Source organism: Ahaetulla prasina, chromosome 2, assembly GCF_028640845.1.
Source record: "Ahaetulla prasina isolate Xishuangbanna chromosome 2, ASM2864084v1, whole genome shotgun sequence".
Lineage (NCBI taxonomy): Eukaryota > Metazoa > Chordata > Lepidosauria > Squamata > Colubridae > Ahaetulla > Ahaetulla prasina.
This window is the reverse complement of record NC_080540.1, coordinates 183,272,121-183,291,012: the sequence shown is the minus strand read 5'-3', so window position 1 is coordinate 183,291,012 and position 18,892 is coordinate 183,272,121. Positions and strand designations below refer to the sequence as shown.

At 43.6% G+C, this 18,892-nt stretch overlaps 1 protein-coding gene across 15 annotated transcripts in view; it reads right to left on the bottom strand.

Annotated features, from left to right (window-relative positions):
• Nucleotides 1-18,892, bottom strand: part of DOCK6 (dedicator of cytokinesis 6) — a 213,849-nt gene that overhangs the window by 177,107 nt on the left and 17,850 nt on the right. For all 15 annotated transcript variants that reach the window (XR_009153092.1, XR_009153093.1, XR_009153094.1 and 12 more), the window contains exon 2: nucleotides 7,152-7,242. Coding sequence is in view for 10 of the 15 variants with exons in the window: in XM_058165870.1 (XP_058021853.1) it covers nucleotides 7,152-7,242 (91 nt within the window). In the remaining 5 variants the exon portion in view is untranslated. The remainder of the gene's footprint in view (nucleotides 1-7,151; nucleotides 7,243-18,892) is intronic.

Sequence of the window (18,892 nt, the reverse complement as noted above, 5' to 3'; positions counted from 1 at the left end):
TGGGTTAGAAGAAAACTTTTCAATAAAAGCTCTTGTAATTTAATGCTAATAGTTTACTATGTGAATCTTTTAAATTATTTTAAATAGTAAAATTTGATAAAAACATTAATGTCTGCCAACTTCTACCCCAAGTTCAGTGTGAATTTGTCTTGCACCAGATAACCCATGTTATTTTTAATGATCATTTAAAATATTTGCAAGCTTTCCCATTCCAAGTAAAAGGAACGATCTCATCTCATTCATTTTGCATTTCCCAACTGCTCTGAACAAAACTATATATTTTGTTGGGCCAATTACCTCCCCTGTATTAAAGGTCATACTAATGGATTAGACTGCATAATTTAGCAGGTCTCCAAAGCAGTATTAATATTCAAAATTGAGTTTGGAGTTTTAGCTGGATACTGGCAGAAAGACATGTGTAAAAATCCATCCAACATCATAATAACGTTTGCAGATGACACAACGGTGCTGAGTCTCATAACTGGAGGGAACGAATCAGCATACAGGGAAGAAGTCCAAAAGGTATCCACATGGTGCTCAAAAAACAACTTAAATCTAAATACTAGCAAGATAAAGGAGATGGTGCTAAGTACCATGGTGCTAGATTTCTGGAAGCACAGAGAGGAACCTGCCCCACTGTATATTGAGGGGGGCTGTGTGGAGAGAGTTTCCTCTTTTAAATTCTTGGGAGTGCTTATTAGTCAAGATCTCACCTGGAAAAACAACAAGTCCCTGGTGATTAGCAAAGCCCAACAGAGACTTCATTTCATTTAGAGTCCTGCGAAAAAATCAGGTGGAACAATGGCTGATGACCTCTTTCTATCGGTCCACAATAGAAAGTATCCTCACATACTGAATTACAGTATGGTACGCTGGTTTAACTGCTGCAGACAGGAAGGCACTACAGAGAGTGATCAATTTGGCACAAGAAACCATTGGTTGCTCTAACACCACTGGATGACACCGCCAGGTCTCGCTGCTTTAGCAGACTAAGGAAGATACTCAGAGATGATTCACACCCTGGTCAGTATCTCTTCACAATTCTGCCATCGAAGCATAGCCAGCCGAACAAATAGATTTAAAAATAGTTTTTATCCTTGGGCTGTCAGACTCTTAAACACAACCACAATCACTCTATACACATACGGAAACATATAAGTAGTTTTTCTTTTTCTTTCTTTTTCTTTTTTCCCCCTACTACTTGCATTGGGATTATTCTTTATACTGTTTATGTTGTTTGTATTTTTTGCCATGGATTGCACCAGTGAGGCTAAAACCAATTTCACTGTATATGTGATGTACAATGACAATAAAGGCATACTAGAAATCCACATCAAATTGTGGATTTCTGCATCATGCACATTTCTGCATCATCCTATGGAAGAGACCATCACATGCAGTGTTTTTATACCAAAATTGTGCAACATCTGCAGCTCAAGGACTAAACCTGACTTTGGGTTTCATGTATTGCAAAATGAGACAGGACAGGACCTAGGCTTTGTGGCAGCTTTAGAGAATTAGGAAATGGTACTGATATTCTTCTTAAAGGTATTCAATTTTCCCATTATTTCTTCAACAACTCTAAAGATTGCTAAGGGGAAAAAAAGACTAAAAATGTGCTCTAACATTGAAAGCCTCTAAGGGCCATAGAAAATAGAAAATAGGTTGGCGTGGGGGGCAGCGACGACCGGTGCTCACGACTGCTTGAGGCGGTGGCGACGTCGGTGGCTAACACTTTTGTGGCAGCGGCAGCGATAGCCTTCAACGACGGCGGCGGGGGTGGGGCTGTTTCCCCCCCCCCCATGGAGTCCGGTGGCCCACGGGTTTCCTCTGATAGTCTTCTGGGGGCGACGGTTTCCCGATGGCGGTTGGCGTTGTGATGAGGGCGACGACTGCGGGGATGACCCTCCACCTCCACATAAACATAAACATTGTATCATCTTGGCCTTCTTTCCCCACCCGGGTCATTATCTCTGGACAATGGTTGAATGATCTGGAACTAGGGGATATAGTTATTAAACCCTTGTCATGGTCGGATCATTCTCTCCTTCAACTCGACTTTCGAACCGCCGACCCTCACCGCAGGGAGACGGGACCGGTTCGCTGGTTCCGTCCCAGGCGCCTGATGGACCCGGAGAGGTTCCAGACAGAGCTTGGGCCGCTACCTGAGGACTTGGCCCGCGGCTCGACTGGGGACCTTGTCGCTGCCTGGGAAGAGGCGGCAGCAGGGGCTCTGGATCGGGTCGTGCCTTTGCAGCCTCTGACTCGGCGCCGCTCTCGATTAGCTCCTTGGTATTCCGAGGGCTGAGAGGGATTTGGGGGAAATCCCATCAGATCCATGGCTAGACCCTATGAAGACTCACGGCGGGGACTCTCTTGATTCGGAGGTGGAAGAAGAGGCAGGAGCTCTATGCCATGAGGCCGATGTTATCTGCACAGTAACTGGGAGGGGCAGATATGGCAGGAGTGGGGGCCCATATCATGTTCGGGGAGTGCACGCTCGCTGTTTGCAAGCGATCACACGCTCCAGTCCCCCTGACTCTTCCCATTCCCCAAGTGGACTAAGTCCTCAGAGTCTGGGCCTTCGGTTGATGTTGTGCAATGCCAGGTCTGTGGTAAATAAAGCCCCCCTCATTTGTGATCTTATTCAAGAGGGGGGTGCGAACCTGATGGGCATTACGGAGACCTGGTTAGGCACGGAAGGGTTAGTTCCCCTGGTGGAAATGTGCCCACCAGGTTTCCATGCATTTCATCAGCCGAGGGCCCAGGGTAGGGGTGGGGGGGTGGCAGTTGTTATCAATGAGAGTTTAGAGCCAAGGGAGACCACTGTACCACAGATAGCCAGATGTGAATCCCTCTTTGTGAAGTGGGGCCTGGGGGGGGCAGGTGGGCTTACTGATCACATACCTGGCTCCTTGCTATGTGACAGCAGCCCTGCCCGAGCTGCTGGATGTAATCGCCGGGATGGCGGTTAAGACCCCCAGACTTATGGTCATGGGGGATTTCAACCTGCCATCAGTGGGTGAGGAGTCCATGGCAGCTCGGGAGATCATGGCTTCCATGACGGCCCTGGACCTGACCCAGTTAGTGACAGGTCCCACTCACATCGGGGGAAACACTCTGGACTTGATTTTTGTCTCTGGACAATGGTTGAATGATCTGGAACTAGGGGATATAGTTATTAAACCCTTGTCATGGTCGGATCATTCTCTCCTTCAACTCGACTTTCGAACCGCCGACCCTCACCGCAGGGAGACGGGACCGGTTCGCTGGTTCCGTCCCAGGCGCCTGATGGACCCGGAGAGGTTCCAGACAGAGCTTGGGCCGCTACCTGAGGACTTGGCCCGCGGCTCGACTGGGGACCTTGTCGCTGCCTGGGAAGAGGCGGCAGCAGGGGCTCTGGATCGGGTCGTGCCTTTGCAGCCTCTGACTCGGCGCCGCTCTCGATTAGCTATTGGTATTCCGAGGAACTGAGAGAGATGAAGCGCCGGAGAAGACGCCTGGAGAGTAATTGGAGGGCCATCCGCTCCGAATCTGACCGGACACTAGTGCAGTCTCAAATTCAGACCTATCTGGTGGCGATGAAGGTGGCAAAACGGGAGTATTTTTCCACCTTCATTGCATCTGCAGATAACCACCCAGCCGCCCTGTTTCGGGTAACCCACTCCCTTATTCATCAGGGAGCATTGGAAGACCCCCTCCAGGGACGAGCTGAGGAGTTTGTACAGTATCTGCAAGATAAAATCACTCAGATTCGGGAAGGGTTGGACACAGATTGGGTAGGGCCGGGCGAGATGGGGGAGGCTGGTCTTGATGTCTCCATCTAGGATGAGATGGATCCATCACTATTCTGTGATTTCTGAGGACATGGACAGGATACTGGGGAGGCTGAATGTGACCACATGTTTATTGGACCCGTGTCCCTCCTGGTTGGTGCTGGCCATCCGGGAGGTTACACGTGGCTGGCTTCAGGGAATCGTTAATGCTTCTTTGATGGAGGGTGTTTTCCCTCCCGCCTTGAAAGAGGTGGTGGTGAGGCCTCTCCTCAAGAAGCCCTCCCTGGATCCAGCTGTTTTAGGAAATTACCATCTCGTCTCCAACCTTCGCTTTACGGTGAAGGTTGTTGAGAGTGTGGTCGCACGACAGTTCCCTCAGTACCTGGATGAAACTGTCTATCTAGTCCCGTTCCAGTCTGGCTTCCGGCCCGGTTACAGCACAGAGACGGCCTTGGTTGCGTTGGTTGATGATCTCTAGAGGGCTTGGGACAGGGGTTGTTCCTCTGTCCTAGTCCTATTAGATCTCTCAGCGACTTTCGATACCATCGACCATGGTATCCTGCGGCGGCGGCTCGGGGGGCTAGGAGTGGGGGACACAGTTTATCGGTAGTTCTCCTCCTATCTCTCCGACCGGTCACAGACGGTGTTGGCAGGAGGGCAGAGGTCGACTCCGAGGCACCTCCTATGTGGGGTGCCACAAGGGTCGGTCCTCTCGCCTCTTCTTTTCAACATCTATATGAAGCCGCTAGGTGAGATCATCCGTGGCTTTGGGGTGCAATGTCATCTGTACGCTGATGACACCCAGTTGTACATATCCACCCCAGGCCACCCCAACGAGGCTGTTGACATCATGTCCCGGTGTCTGGAAGCCATACGGGTCTGGATGGGGAGGAACATACTTCAGCTCAATCCCTCGAAGACCGAGTGGCTGTGGATGCCGGCTTCCCGGTACAGCCAGCTTACTCCATTGCTGACTGTTGGGGGCGAGTCGTTGGTCCCCACGGAGAGGGTGCGCAACTTAGGTGTCCTCCTGGATGCACAGCTGTCTCTTGAAGATCATTTGACGGCCGTTGCCAGGGGGGCTTTTTATCTGGTTCGCCTGATCCACCAGTTGCATCCCTTTCTGGATCGGGTTTCCCAACGCACAGTCACCCATGCCCTCGTTACATCTCGCCTGGACTACTGCAATGCTCTCTACATGGGGCTCCCCTTGAAGAGCACCCGGAAGCTCCAACTGGTCCAGAATGCGGCCGCGGGTGATAGAGGGAGCACCTCATGGCTCCCATATAACACCTTTCCTGCACAGGCTGCACTGGCTTCCGGTGGTCTTCCGGGTGCAATTCAAGGTGTTGGTTACCATCTTTAAAGCGCTCCATGGCTTAAGACCGGGCTATTTACGGAACCGCTTACTGCCACAAACAGCCTCCCACCGACCTGTGCGCTCCCACAGGGAGGGCCTTCTTGGGGTGCCGTTGGTGAAACAATGTCAACTGGCGACCCCCAGGGGTAGGGCCTTCTCTGTGGGGGTTCCTGCCCTCTGGAATGAGCTGCCTCCGGGGCTTTGCCAACTCCCCGACCTTCGGACCTTCCGCCGTGAGCTGAAGACTCTTTTATTCCATCGAGCTGGGCTAGCCTGAACAAGTAATTTTAAATGGGGTTTTAGTTTTTTGTATTACTTAGCTTTTAATATTTTTGGCCACTATTTATATAAATTTTAGTCTGTTTTTAACTTGTATCTATTGTATTTTTTAATTGGCTGTGAACCGCCCTGAGTCCTTCAGGAGAAGGGCGGTATACAAATGCAATTATAAATAAAAAAAATAAAGACTCACGGAATCATAGGGATGTAAGAAACCTTAGAGCTCTATTCACCTATTCACAGCAGACCTTCTACTATCCCAGTCAAATGGTTGTCTAGTTTATTCTTGAAAACATTCAACAATAGAGCACCCACAACTCTGGGAGGCAAGATATTCCATTGTTTTCACTGTCAGAAAATTTCTGCTTAGTTCTAGGTTGGATGTTTCTTTAATGAGTTTCCACCCCTTACTGTCCTCTGGTGCTTTGGATTCCTGCTTCTCTATTACAGCCCCTCAGGTACTGGAAAACAGTTATCATGTCCCACCTAATCCTTCTCTTTGATAGGTTAGACATACCTAGCTTCCTTGACTGTTCATCATACAATTTAGCCTCCAGACCCCTTATAACCTTTATAGCTCTTCTCTGCACACTTGCTAGCATCTTTTCTGTATCATGGTAACCAGAACTGGATGCAGTATTCCAGGTGTGGTCTCACTAGTGCGGTATAAAGCACTATTATCATTCTTGTGCTCTTGACACTATCCCTCTGTTGATCAGCTCAGGACTTTATTGGCTTTTTTGGCAACTGCAGCACACTGCTGACTCATACTTAACTGGTAGTTCACTAAGGAAACCTAGATCCCGCTCACAATTACCATTGTTAAGCCGGATACTGCCTATTCTATACCTATGCATTTGCCTATACATATGCATTTTTCCTGCCAAGTGCAGGACTCTGCTTTTCCCATCTCTGAACTGTATCTTATAGGCTAGGGCCAAAGGCTCAAATCTGTCAAGCTCCTTCTGAATCCTGAGTCTTCCAAAGTGTTAGCTTCATGGAGCTTCAATGAAGTCTAGAAAGCACCATGAGAAGGACAAGGGCTCAACTGCTGTTAACAATTGCACACCCGCTGCCCAAACACTAATGCTGAATTCTGACACGATGTACAATTATTTCCCTTAATAAATGAAGCTACAACAGAATTCAGAGAATTACTGATTGTGGATCTGTTATTATTACTAGAACAGAAAGAAGAAACAACTGCTGGATTCATTATTCCCCTGAGACAAAAAAATGTTTGCACAGGCCACTTGGAAAGTACCTAAATAAAGCATTTGTTCTCATGATAAACAGCAAAAGAAGAAACATAAAGGTTTGCAGGAAATTTCTACCACTGAATTTGGCTATCAAATGCCCTCTATTGTTGAGCTACATGCTAACCAAGAGATCAAATTTTATTCTAACAAATTCTCAGGGATATGGAAATCTTTTGAAAGAATCCAAAGGAGAATTGCAATAATCTGAAAGAAGGGAAATGGATACCATAAAAATGCCCAAACACAAAGGCAGCAGTGCTTCAGCAGCTGTTCTTAGCACATTTACAAAGAACGAAGAAATTTAACCAACATTCAAGAGGCAGCTATTTTTGTCTGTTAATCAGCAATACTGAACTCTCCTATCCTTACTTTCTGCCAACTAGTTATCTGCTGTTCTGGAGTTAGTTTGTTTACTATTTTAATAATCAGATGTGTTTACTGACATTGCCCACCATAATATAGTGCCAGATAACTCACCGACTGCAGGGTGCCACCACGTTTCTTGGAGAGCTGTGGTGAGTTGCCATATTCTCGACACACCTGTTTCCTCACTTCAGCTGCCACAGTCCTGTGAGATCGGAAGATAATAGTGAAGCATCCACTTTTCGTTTCTGTATCATCCATACTCTCAACCTTTTTTCACTCCACCGGAAATACTATGAGGAGTGCAACTCTTCATTGACAAAGTATATATTTATTCTGATTCAACACAATCTCAATTAACAATAAACCCCAAACTATAATTCTGAATTTCAAATCTTCTGCAGCCATTGTCTCCATTTATTCTAGTCTCAGCTTCCATAGAGTCCAAAGTGATCTCATTCAGTGGCAATAACATAGAAGAGATGAACATCATTTAGAAATTGATCCTTACTCTGTTTTTTTCTTCAAACAAAACCAATCCCGACTTCATCCTGATACAAGAAAATAGCATGTTCACAGTAAGATATAACCCATTTAGGGGTTAATAATTCAAAATAATTTTCCATTCACTACGACAAACATTCCTCTATAGTAGGCCTCAGAAAATGCATGAGTTAAAATTAGATGTTCTTGAATGAGATAGGTTATACGAATGGACAGAGCAATAAAATAATTCTGCTTCCTTTATATAATCATTATTTAATGAATAAATAATAGTATACCAATCCAAAAGCAACACTTTACCAAATATAATGTACAGTTTAGGATGATAATTCTGCTCCCTTTATATAATCATTATTTAATGAATAAACAATAGTATACCAATCCAAAAGCAACACTTTACCAAATATAATGTACAGTTTAGGATGATAATCTCAGGGAGCAACAAGATATATCTATTACAAGAGGAATGTTTAAGTGCTGTAGTGCTGTGATGCTCCTCTACACCAAAATACATTTGGATGATGCCCATGAACAATGATTAACAAGACCATCAACTGCAGCAGAAGAAGTAAGAGGCTTTTGCACCACATTCTAAATTGATAAAGAAACTATATTGTTACTTATTAAGCATTAAACTCAAAAATGAGCAGATAAAGGAGACAATAATCGCCTGGGCTAAAAATTTTGGATATGCAATATAATTAGAGAAATGGCAGAAATTGTGGGATAGAACTATTAAATTGATGATGTCGACTGCATATAAGGAAAATCTGTATAAAATCTTTTATAGATGGCAAGATTAGCAAAAATGTTTAAAGACAGATCGGATAAATGTTGGAAGTGTAATTAAGCATCTATGTGGTGGACATGCCAAAAAGCAAGAAAATATTGGACAGAAATACACACAGGGCTGAAAAAAGTGATAAAACAACGTATAGACTTGAAACTAGAGATATTTTTGCTGGACATGCTACCAGAAAAATATGATAAAAAGACTGTATATTTGATCCTCCATAAACTAACTGCAACTAGAATTGTATTTACACAACATTGAAAAAATGATGGGATCCCTTCTGAGGGGAATTTAATTTAAAAAATATTAGATTGTGCAGAAATGGATAGATTAAGACATGCTATTAAGGATAAAGAAGATACTGAATATTTTTTAATATGGGATGTATTCTATCAATGGCTAGATAACAGAAATAGAAGTTAGAAAGGAGGAGATATAAATGGAGAAAATGGTATAGAGAAGAGTTGTTAAAGATGAGGAGGTTAAATGTTAAGTATTAATGTTATTATATTATTAATATGATGATGATGACTTATCACAACAAATATGTATAAATGTGACTATTTAAACATAATTGTACCCAGAACACACACTGCTTGAGGAAAATTGAATGTTATATAAGTAAAACAAATAAAACTTGAAGGAAAAAAAAGATTTCAAGTCAGGTAGCTGAGAAGGAAGATGAGCAGAAGAGGCACAGACTCAAGTTCTTCCTAAGATAGGAAAAGGACATGATGCCAACTTTACCAGTCTGGGTAACTGCTGGGGAATATGAACCTCTCCTCATCAGAAATAACTCAGCAGGAGTGAAAACAACTGCCATTTCCTCCTGCAAAGACCAAGTGGCCTCTAATGGCATAGAAGTTGGCAAAGCCACCTCCCAAGAAGTGGCTTACCTTGTCTGCCCACTCTGAGTACAAACAGATAGCCAGGTTTTCTCTCTACTTTGAAAAATCCAGGACTTGCCTGTTCCATGTTGCGTTATAGCATCTGCCTGGCCACTTGCAGCACAAGCAACTTAGTACCATTTTTACCAGCAGTTGCCCAAACTGGTGAGCTTGGCATCCTGTTTAGGAAGAACTTGAATCTGTGTCTCTTCTCCCCATCAGCCATATGCCATACAGCCTCTTTCCCTCCCACCCTTCCTGATGTCTGCAAATGCTGTACTCCCTATTTCCTGCCTTTCAATCTATTTAGCCATCAAGTTCACATCTTACTTGCATTCACACAATATGGCAAGTAGGTGGCTCCTTTGAGTTTTAGCATGCCAAGACCCATTTTCCATTCTTTAAAAAAAAAACAACCAAGGGTGAATGGGAATCAAACCACATCTCTCTTCCATTTTCTTCACCCTTTCTCTTTTTTTGATTCTGGAACTGATGGATCAACAAAGAGATCAGAGATAAAGACAAAAAGCTGGATAAGAAATGTGAACTATTTATTTTATTTGATTTGATTTGATTTGATTTTTATACCGCCCTTCTCCCGAAGGACTCAGGGCGGTGTACAGGCATAATAAAACCGACAATACAATATACAAGTTTAAAATACGATTTAAAAATCTTATTTAAATTAGCCCAGTGATTAAAATTTCCCATACTAAGACCCCGATTTAAAATTAATAAATTTAACATTAAAATCCCCATTTAAGCCAGCCCCGCGCGGATAAAAAGATGGGTCTTGAGTTCACGACGAAATGTCCGAAGGTCAGGTATTTGGCGTAAACCCGGGGGAAGCTCGTTCCAGAGTGTGGGAGCCCCCACAGAGAAGGCCCTTCCCTGGGGGGCGCCAGCCGACATTGTTTGGCGGACGGCACCCTGAGAAGTCCCTCTCTATGGGAGCGTACGGGTCTGTGGGAGGCGTGTGGTAACAGCAGGCAGTCCCGTAAGTACCCAGGTCCTAAGCTAAAGTAAAAGAGACTGTTGCATGACATACACTTTAACCAATCCCCAGGCAGCTAGGGTAGATGCAGTTGTGTTGGAGAAAAAAAGGATCAGGCTTAGAGAGTCATAGAGATGTTGGAAGACAACACTTTAGAGGTATGCAGGACATTTTTCCACAACAAAACCCCCAGATATTAAATATGCTTTTTTTGTTTCTTTTTTTTTTTTTGTTCAAAAAGTTTTTATTAGTCAAAAAAGGTTTATACAAATACATATCAGGTATGGTAAATTTTCATTTTTCTTATCTAAAATAAGAATTTTACTCAAATTTTTTAACACATACAACAGCCATAAGGCAAGCAGGTGACACGAAGTAGCAAAGTTTGCAAATTTTAAATACGTAATAAAGAAGAGTCAAGAATAAACAGAATATCGTACAAAAGAGAATAAGGAAAACCAACACAATCCCAAATATCTTTATCACTTCCTAGTTTTGGATCTCAGAACTCTGGGTTCAGCCTGACCCAACTCCAGGGCCGCAACAGCGGCAGCCGCTTCAGCCCCATGATCTATAACCTCCCCTTCTTCAATTCCTGGGTCATCTGATTCCAGGAAGGCTTTGTGTTCCTCCACATAGGCCGTAGCCTCCGCAATTGTACTGATTTTTTTCGTAATGCCCTCCCGGAAAATCATCAATCTCTCTGGCATCAGCCATCTGAAGCCCACTCCTTCTGGTACAATTTGCTTGACAAAAATAATATTTCTTTCTTTTTCACGTACCTGTCTGGGAATCTGCCTCAGAATGGCTATCTCCTGCCCCTGTAAATCAGTGCCCCACTCCTATGTTTTCTAAGAATTTCATCTCTCGTCTCTCTTCTCACAAATTTGACATGAACCTCTCTGGGAACTGCATGCGTGCGTGCATATTGCAATTAACTCTATAAACTCGATCCACATCCCAATTCATGAAATCAACACTTCTCCCAAGAAATTCTCCCAACAATTTAGTCACAACATCTCTCAAGTCTTCTTGGTCCACTTCTTCCAAATTTTGAAACCTAAGGAAATAAGACATTTTATCCATCTGTAGTCCAAGCACAGCATTGCCTGTCGTCTCCTCTCTTTTCTGCACTGCCCGCATTTCACCCTCCAGACCTTCCACTTTCTGCTTGTTTTCTGCTGAGACTTGTTGAGTATCCTTTAAATCCTTTTGGATAGTCACAATTTCTTCTCTTATTTCCGTTTGGCCTCTTTGCAAATCATCCAGTTTCTTGTCCATATTGGATAACTTTTCCAGAATTCTCTCCATCTCTCCAGCAGTTGGTCTCTGACCTTTTGCCATTTGAAAAAAAAAAGAATCAAAATCCTCAGGCAAGCACAGTATCCTGGTTTCTCTTCAGATCGTATAAATCTTTCGCCTTTTGCTTTTTTTGTTTCAAGCAAAGAACAGAGCCATCAACTCTGTGTTCTTTGCTCAAACACAAAAGGCCAGCACACATGGAAATTTTTCCACACAGCTGTGGCACTTTCTCCAAAAACAGAAAAATCTGAAAAAAATGATAAGCAGACAACTTGAGTAGGCTTTTAATAAAGCTAAGGAAAAGCCTATCAAGCAAGTTTCCAAAAGCAAGAAAGGAGGGAGAGAGATTCTTCAACTGCTGTTTTGGCAACAGAGAGGAGCACAGTGGGAATTAACTTGACTTCTTCTTTGGAGAGGATGGGTGTTAGAAATGAGCTTCTGCTTCTTAGCTCTAGAAACCTTTGTAAAAAGTTCCACTGACTCCCAGTGCAGTTTTCTTAGACCAAAATGTTTTTTGTATATGCATGTATGTTTGTGTAATAAATATTTATGTCCAGTTGTGAATTTATATTTTTATATCCTATGGCCCAAGGTGAAAGAAGAACAGGTTTACACTACTTTATCTGATTCTGCTAAAGTACAGAACTCTGATTTCTTGAATAAGCTACAAATTGGCTTCCAATAAATTTCTATTTTTGGACTCTGTGAAAAGTTACTACACAAAATGGGTATACTTTCAATCCTCTGGCTCCATCCACTGAATCAGGAACTGAAAATTGTATCATGATGTACTGGGTACAAACAGGCACTAGAAGAAAAGAAAGAGCAAGAGGACTCTTTTCTACAATGAGGAAGCTGTTGTAAAGACTGATATATGTTGTTTATTGTGTTCAGAAAGCTGAATGAGAGGAAAAGTATCTAAGTACAGTACCTCATTGTAATAGCAATTAGTGGGGGGTAGGGGTTGGGGGGGGAAACACCCCTTTTACTATTCATAAATCTCTAGGGACTATTTGCAGCAACACAATGAGGTGTAAAATGCTTTAAAAGAGGCCTAAGTGGTAAAGCAGCTTTTCCACAATATAATTATATATTAAAATTATAGCTTTCTATTCAATGACTTACACTGATGAGGGATTTTTTGAGGCAATATTACTGCCATCTTTTCTGCCCAACTCAGTTTACATTGCTAAATCTGATTTTTCCATCTCCCAAATGAAGGCAACACATGAGTATAAAAATCAAGCAATTCAACAGCCACCTAGACCTCTTTTTATGGAAATTGTTGGAGGCCTTTATTCTTTTTTTTCCCCTTGAAACTTCTCCAAATCTCTTTCTTTTGTCTCACTGAGCAAATCAACATAATCTCATATGATCCAGCAATTTCACATGGTGTGGTATGCTGCACTAACAAATACTCATCAACCCTTTCCTGCCAATTTCCTGGGCCCAGTCTCTGTAATGCTTCTTTTGCGGACCTAACGGCTCGTTCCGCCAATCCGTTACTAGACAGATGGAACGGGGCAATCAAACAATGTCTAATTCCCAGCCTAGCCAAGAATGTTTCAAATAAAGTGGCCGTAAATTGCAGCCCATTATCTGACACTAGTATGTCAGGTAACCCATGCGTGGCAAATATTCTCCGGAGGGTTTTAATTATGACCTCTGCTCTGGTAGAGTGCATAATAACTACCTCCACCCACTTCGAATAAGCATCAGCCAACACTAAGAACATCTGCCCCTGCATAGGTCCCGCCAAATCAATATGCACTGGAGACCAGGGGCCCCTGGGCTCCTCCCATTCCCTCGGTTGGTCTTTGGGTGGCATAGATCTAGTTTCTTGGCACTTTTGACAGGTTGAGACCCATTGGGTGATATTCCTGTCAAGATGGGGCCACCACATATAACAACGACCCAGGGCCTTCATCCTAACAAATCCGGGGTGGCCCTGATGTAATGTAGTCAGCATCGATTTCCTCAGAGGGGGAGGAACCACCACCCGATGACCCCATAAGAGGCATCCCCGTTGAGCTGATAGCTCCATCTGCCTCGTTGCATATGGCTGCAACTCCAGCTTGAAGGGACCCCGTGGCCACCCCCTGTTGACCCAGTCCACGACTTGGGAAATTACATTATCTCGAGCCGAAAAACAGGCAATGTCCGCAGCTGATACTGGGAACGGCGAGTCATCTATCAGCAAGACTTGGGAGGCTGGTGCAGGATCTGTCAGCAATGTTGGCAGCGGGCAACGGCTCAACGCGTCGGCATGGGCCAGATGTTTTCCGGGCCGGTAGCTTAAAGTGTACGAGTACGCAGACAGGAATATTGTCCAACGAGTCATCGACAGAATCTGCGAGGTTTGTCGATCGCTAGATAGGATCCCTAGAAGAGGCTTGTGGTCGGTAATTAACTCAAAATACTGTCCATATAGATAGTCATGGAATTTCTTCATGCCGGACACCAGAGCCAAAGCCTCCTTATCCAATTGGGAGTAATTCCTTTCAGCTGGAGCCAATGTACGGGAGAAAAATGCCACTGGAACTTCCCTTCCATTCGGCAGTTGGTGACGCAGGACGGCGCCGACCCCATATGGGGAGGCGTCACATGCCAGCAATAAGGGCAATCGATCACAATATTGGGCAAATACAGAGTTATAGACAAGAAGATGTTTGACGGCTATAAATGCTGCAGCCTGTTTAGTACCCCACTTCCAGGGTGCCCCACTGTCCAGAAGCCGGTGCAATGGCTCAGCCACCGATCCCTTGTGTGGCAGGAATACTGCATAAAAGTTCAAAAGCCCCAAGAAAGCTTGGAGTTCCGCCTTATTTCGAGGGGAGGGTGCGTCTACAATTGCTTTTGTTTTTTCAGCTGATGGATGAATTCCAGATTCGTCAATGAGGAATCCTACTTGGAATTCCACTTGGGGCACCACGACATGGCATTTTGTTCTTTTGACCTTAAGCCCCGCCCGTTGGAACCGATTCAGTACTTGTCGAAGTCTCTCCATCCGTTCTGATGTGCTGGTAGCGGAGACCAGCACGTCGTCGAAATATGGGACGACCCCGGGGATTCCCTGGAGCATCCACTCCATCAGGCTTTGGAAAAGCCCCGGGGCCATACTGACACTGAATTGGAGGTGGCGACATCGGAAGGCCCCTCCCCCCCCAGAGTGTAACAATTGAGCCTCCGCTGTCTTATCGTCTAAAGGCAGCTGCTGGTATGCCTGAGCCAAATCTAGTTTTGCAAACACTGATCCCTTGCCCAGGGAGTTCAGAAGGTGCTGTACTACTGGGACTGGGTAGGCATGAGGTTGTAGTGCCTGTGTCAACTCGCCTCAGATCAGTACTTAAGAAAATAAAGACCCAACTCCATCATTTTGAAGAAATTGATAATTTTTACTAAGCAAGTCTGATAACGATTCAAGCAAAGCCAGAACTGGAAGTAAATCAAAACCACAGAGTAATATCCTCTCCTGAACCCTCCCCCTACTAGAGGTCATACAGTAATTATCCAATGTCGTCTTCCTCCTTGGCCATGTGTAGTTTCACTTCCGATATTCTCCCTCTGTCAATCTTCAGGATGGAATGTGAAGCCAGCAGCTGCCGTTACATTCACGCACCAAAACAGTTCAAACATCTGTTCAAAAGGCTAACTCCCTCCCCCACACATGCAATGTCAGCCGAACGCTGGGAACAGTAAAAACTTCCCCCCTCCTCCATTAATCATGTAAGACACTCAGTAGAGCAAACTTTTAACAAGGTAATAAAACAGTAAAACAGTCTAGTAGGAGAAATACACTTAAAGTGGAGGCTGATATTCTGATTGAGGGTGGCCCGGTAATCCGCGCATATGCGGATAGATCCATCGGGTTTAATAGGAGTCACAATTGGCGTCTCCTAAGGGGCATGGTCCACTGGTTCAAGAATGCCCTGGGAGATGAGTTTGTCCAGCTCAGCATCAACTCGTGGTTTTAGGGCAAACAGTATCCGGCGAGGCTTTAATCTGCGTGGTGGAAACTGAGGATCCAGGCTGGACGATACTGGAGTGCCTTTATAGCAGCCCAGTTTTCCATCAAAAACAGTGGGGAATTCGTTTATCAGAATATCCAATTCAGAAGACCTAACAGAATTTACACCTTGGACTGTTAACCCCAGAGTGTCAAACCAATTTAACCCTAATAAACTAGGCAAGGGGCCATCCACGACGACTAAAGACAATTGGCCATAGAAATTTTTAAATTGTACCCTAAATTTTCCACTAGCCACAATAGGAATTGTTTTTCCTTGATAATCCCTCAAATTTAGATTACAAGGGATTAATCATTTCTTTGAAATACTTGGCACAAGGCATTTTAAAGTGCTCCAAGAAACGATAGATGTGGCAGAACCCGTGTCCACCTCCATTAGACATGGTCTCCCCTCTATGTTGACTGTGAGTCTAATTTTCTGTTTTGGGGACTGTTCAATGTGATGTCCCACTATATTCACCACTGAGGGGCCTCTGAACTTATCCCATCTGCTACCCTGTGAGTTCAATTTCCTCCCTTGCTGCCGTCTCTCAGTAATGTGGGGCTCTTGGGTCACCCTCTGTGGCTGCGCTGACCGGCAGACCCGGGCGATGTGACCCCGGTGGCCACAACGGCAGCACACAGCATCCTTGAACCTGCAAACGGTTCTAAGGTGATTTCCTCCACACCTTCTGCAGTCTATCTGAGCAGGCTTATTATGTGGATTCGGCTGTATTGACTCCTTCAGCCGATTTACGTCTCCCTCATCATCATCATCATCATCATCATCATCATCATCATCATCATCTATAACCCCCAGTTCATTAAAGTGGATGGCCTCTCCCCTAGGTTTGACAGAACTTTGTCCCCAGGCAAATTAGCTACGGAGAGTGCAGCTAATTCAGCTGCACATGCTTCGTCTAAAGCATCTTGGAATGTCAGCTCTGATTTGGTTATCAGTCGCCTCTTATGGCGATTGTCTCGCACTCCACTAATTAATCTGTCAAGGAGATAGTCATCAAGGTCCACGAATTCACAATGCCGGGCTGCTTTCCTCAGGGCGGCCACATATTGATTAATAGATTCTCCCTCAGCCTGATCCCTATGGTAGAAATGCTGACAATGGGCAATTCTAGATGGAGCTGGGGCATAATGTTTTTTTAACTTCTTCATGAAGTCTTCCCAGGTTCCAGAGTGAATTGACTGAGGGGCCATGAGTGTCATGGCAGTTTCTGGCCCACAGAAATTCAGGAAATAGGCTCTCTTGCGCTCATTAGATAAATTTGTATACTCATTAGCAATGAGAAAACACTCGAATCTCGCTACATAAGCCTCCCAAGACTCCATTGTAGGGTTAAAGGGAGCGAAATTTTGTGAGGAGGCCATTTCCCGCCAAATCAGCCTTGATTCTCTAACCTGTTTGTCAGCCCTCGCAATTCCATTGTTTATTAATTCACCTCAGATTGGCATCTCATCCTTTGTCGCCAGTGTTATATTGGGGGTTCAGGTGCCAGCAAGATGTAGGCAGGACTCTGGATAGCAGGTAATTTACTTTATTAACCTTAACATAGCTAACAGCAGTGACAAATACAAACAAACAAAAACTCTCTCCCTCTCTGTTGACAGCTCCTTTTATACCGGCTGTCAACTGGCTTAGCCAATCAACACAGAGAAGTACTATCCTCGTTCTCCACTAGGGGAACGGACCCTGGGGAGGGGGAAAGAACTTAGAACACTACAATTTGCTATATATTAAGCTAAATTTCAGGATCTGAAACATTTTTCAAATTCTGTAAATTCAAATTATTATTCAAAATTATGATACTGAAACATTCTGTGGTTGGATGATTGCCGTTTGTGATTTTCAACTGCCAGTTCCCAACAAGCAAGGTCAATGGAGAAGCTGGCAAGAAGTCGCAGGTGGCAACCTTATGAGGTTGCACTTAATGACAATGCAGGATTGGCTTAACAACAGCAACTAGAAGTGTCAACATTGCCATTGATAAGCAGTATTCACATGAAACATAGTGCTTTATGACTAACAGACATTCAGGTCCCAACTACTGTCATTAAATAACCTGTAGTATTCATCTAAAAGCTAGCAGGATACAATATTCAATCCAACTGTATTTTGATTATTTATACCGAAGTATTGTTATTACTGCTACACATATGTATTACTGGAAGAAAAACTGCACAAGAAATGTTTATATAAATTACAGTACAATATTTTGCCATAGAGCCAAATATGTATGTATAAAAGAGAGAAATGCCAAATAGTTTTATTTGAAGGTAAGTTAAACAGTTACTTGAAGCCTTGCACACACTCAGGGATTTCTAGCATTAAAGTACAGTGTTGCTAACTTTCTTTGGGAGGCAGTTAAGAAACAATAAAGCAAAGTAGAAGAGCCCTGCAGAATATCAAAGGCGGTATACTAGTTGGGGGGGCCTGAAAGAGAAAATAATGCTGGTACAGGCATAGTTCCCAATTCTTGTCTGACAGGCCTTTGCAGGAACAGAAGGCTGGGCTGCAAGGGCCTTTGGACTGATTCAGTTCTTAGGCTCTTCCTATGAAACTGAACAGAAGGCCTTATCTTCTCTTTCCTATGAAACTGACAAACCCTTTTCTGCACAGCTCACCTTTCTGCCCTTGTGAGTTTTCTAGAGACCCAACACTAAAAATTTACTCAAACACAAGTCTCAAGCAATCATCTTTAGTAGGGCAGAAATTCTACACTTTTTTTACTCCACCTAATCACACATTCTACCAAAACAGAGTGAGATCTTGAAGACCAGCATTTGCTAGATCCATAACATATCCATTTTGTCTTCCTCCCCAGAGTGTTTAATGAACTTAGCTGATTACTAAATTGATATGACATAAAAACTAAAAATCTATCTAACCATATAAAGAGGTGGAATGCAGAAAAATAAGTGATTATGTACCGTATCTCCACAATGAACCAGGTGTTATAATTTTAAAACACAAATCAGAAATCCCTGCATTCTTATTTTTTTTTTAAAATGTACAAGAAGAAAAGTTGTTTCTGAATATTAATTCACATAAAGGTTTCTTAAATCGTAGTTTGTCAACGTCTATAAACGAGTCATAAACGTGAGCTTGTACATCACAGTAAATCAAAAAATAAAATAACTTTTTATCATTTTGTGTGAACTGGACTCTTGAAAATGGAAGATGTTCCTGTTCGGCATTTTATAGTTTTCATTTACTAACAGATCTGACTCACCTACACATCAATAAAGCTTCTTTTCTGAAGTTTATACACTTAACAAAGCCCCACAAGCAGAAAACAAATTGCCTGTAATTAAAACAGAAGGCAATTACTTCAGCCTCCCAATTAAAATTCA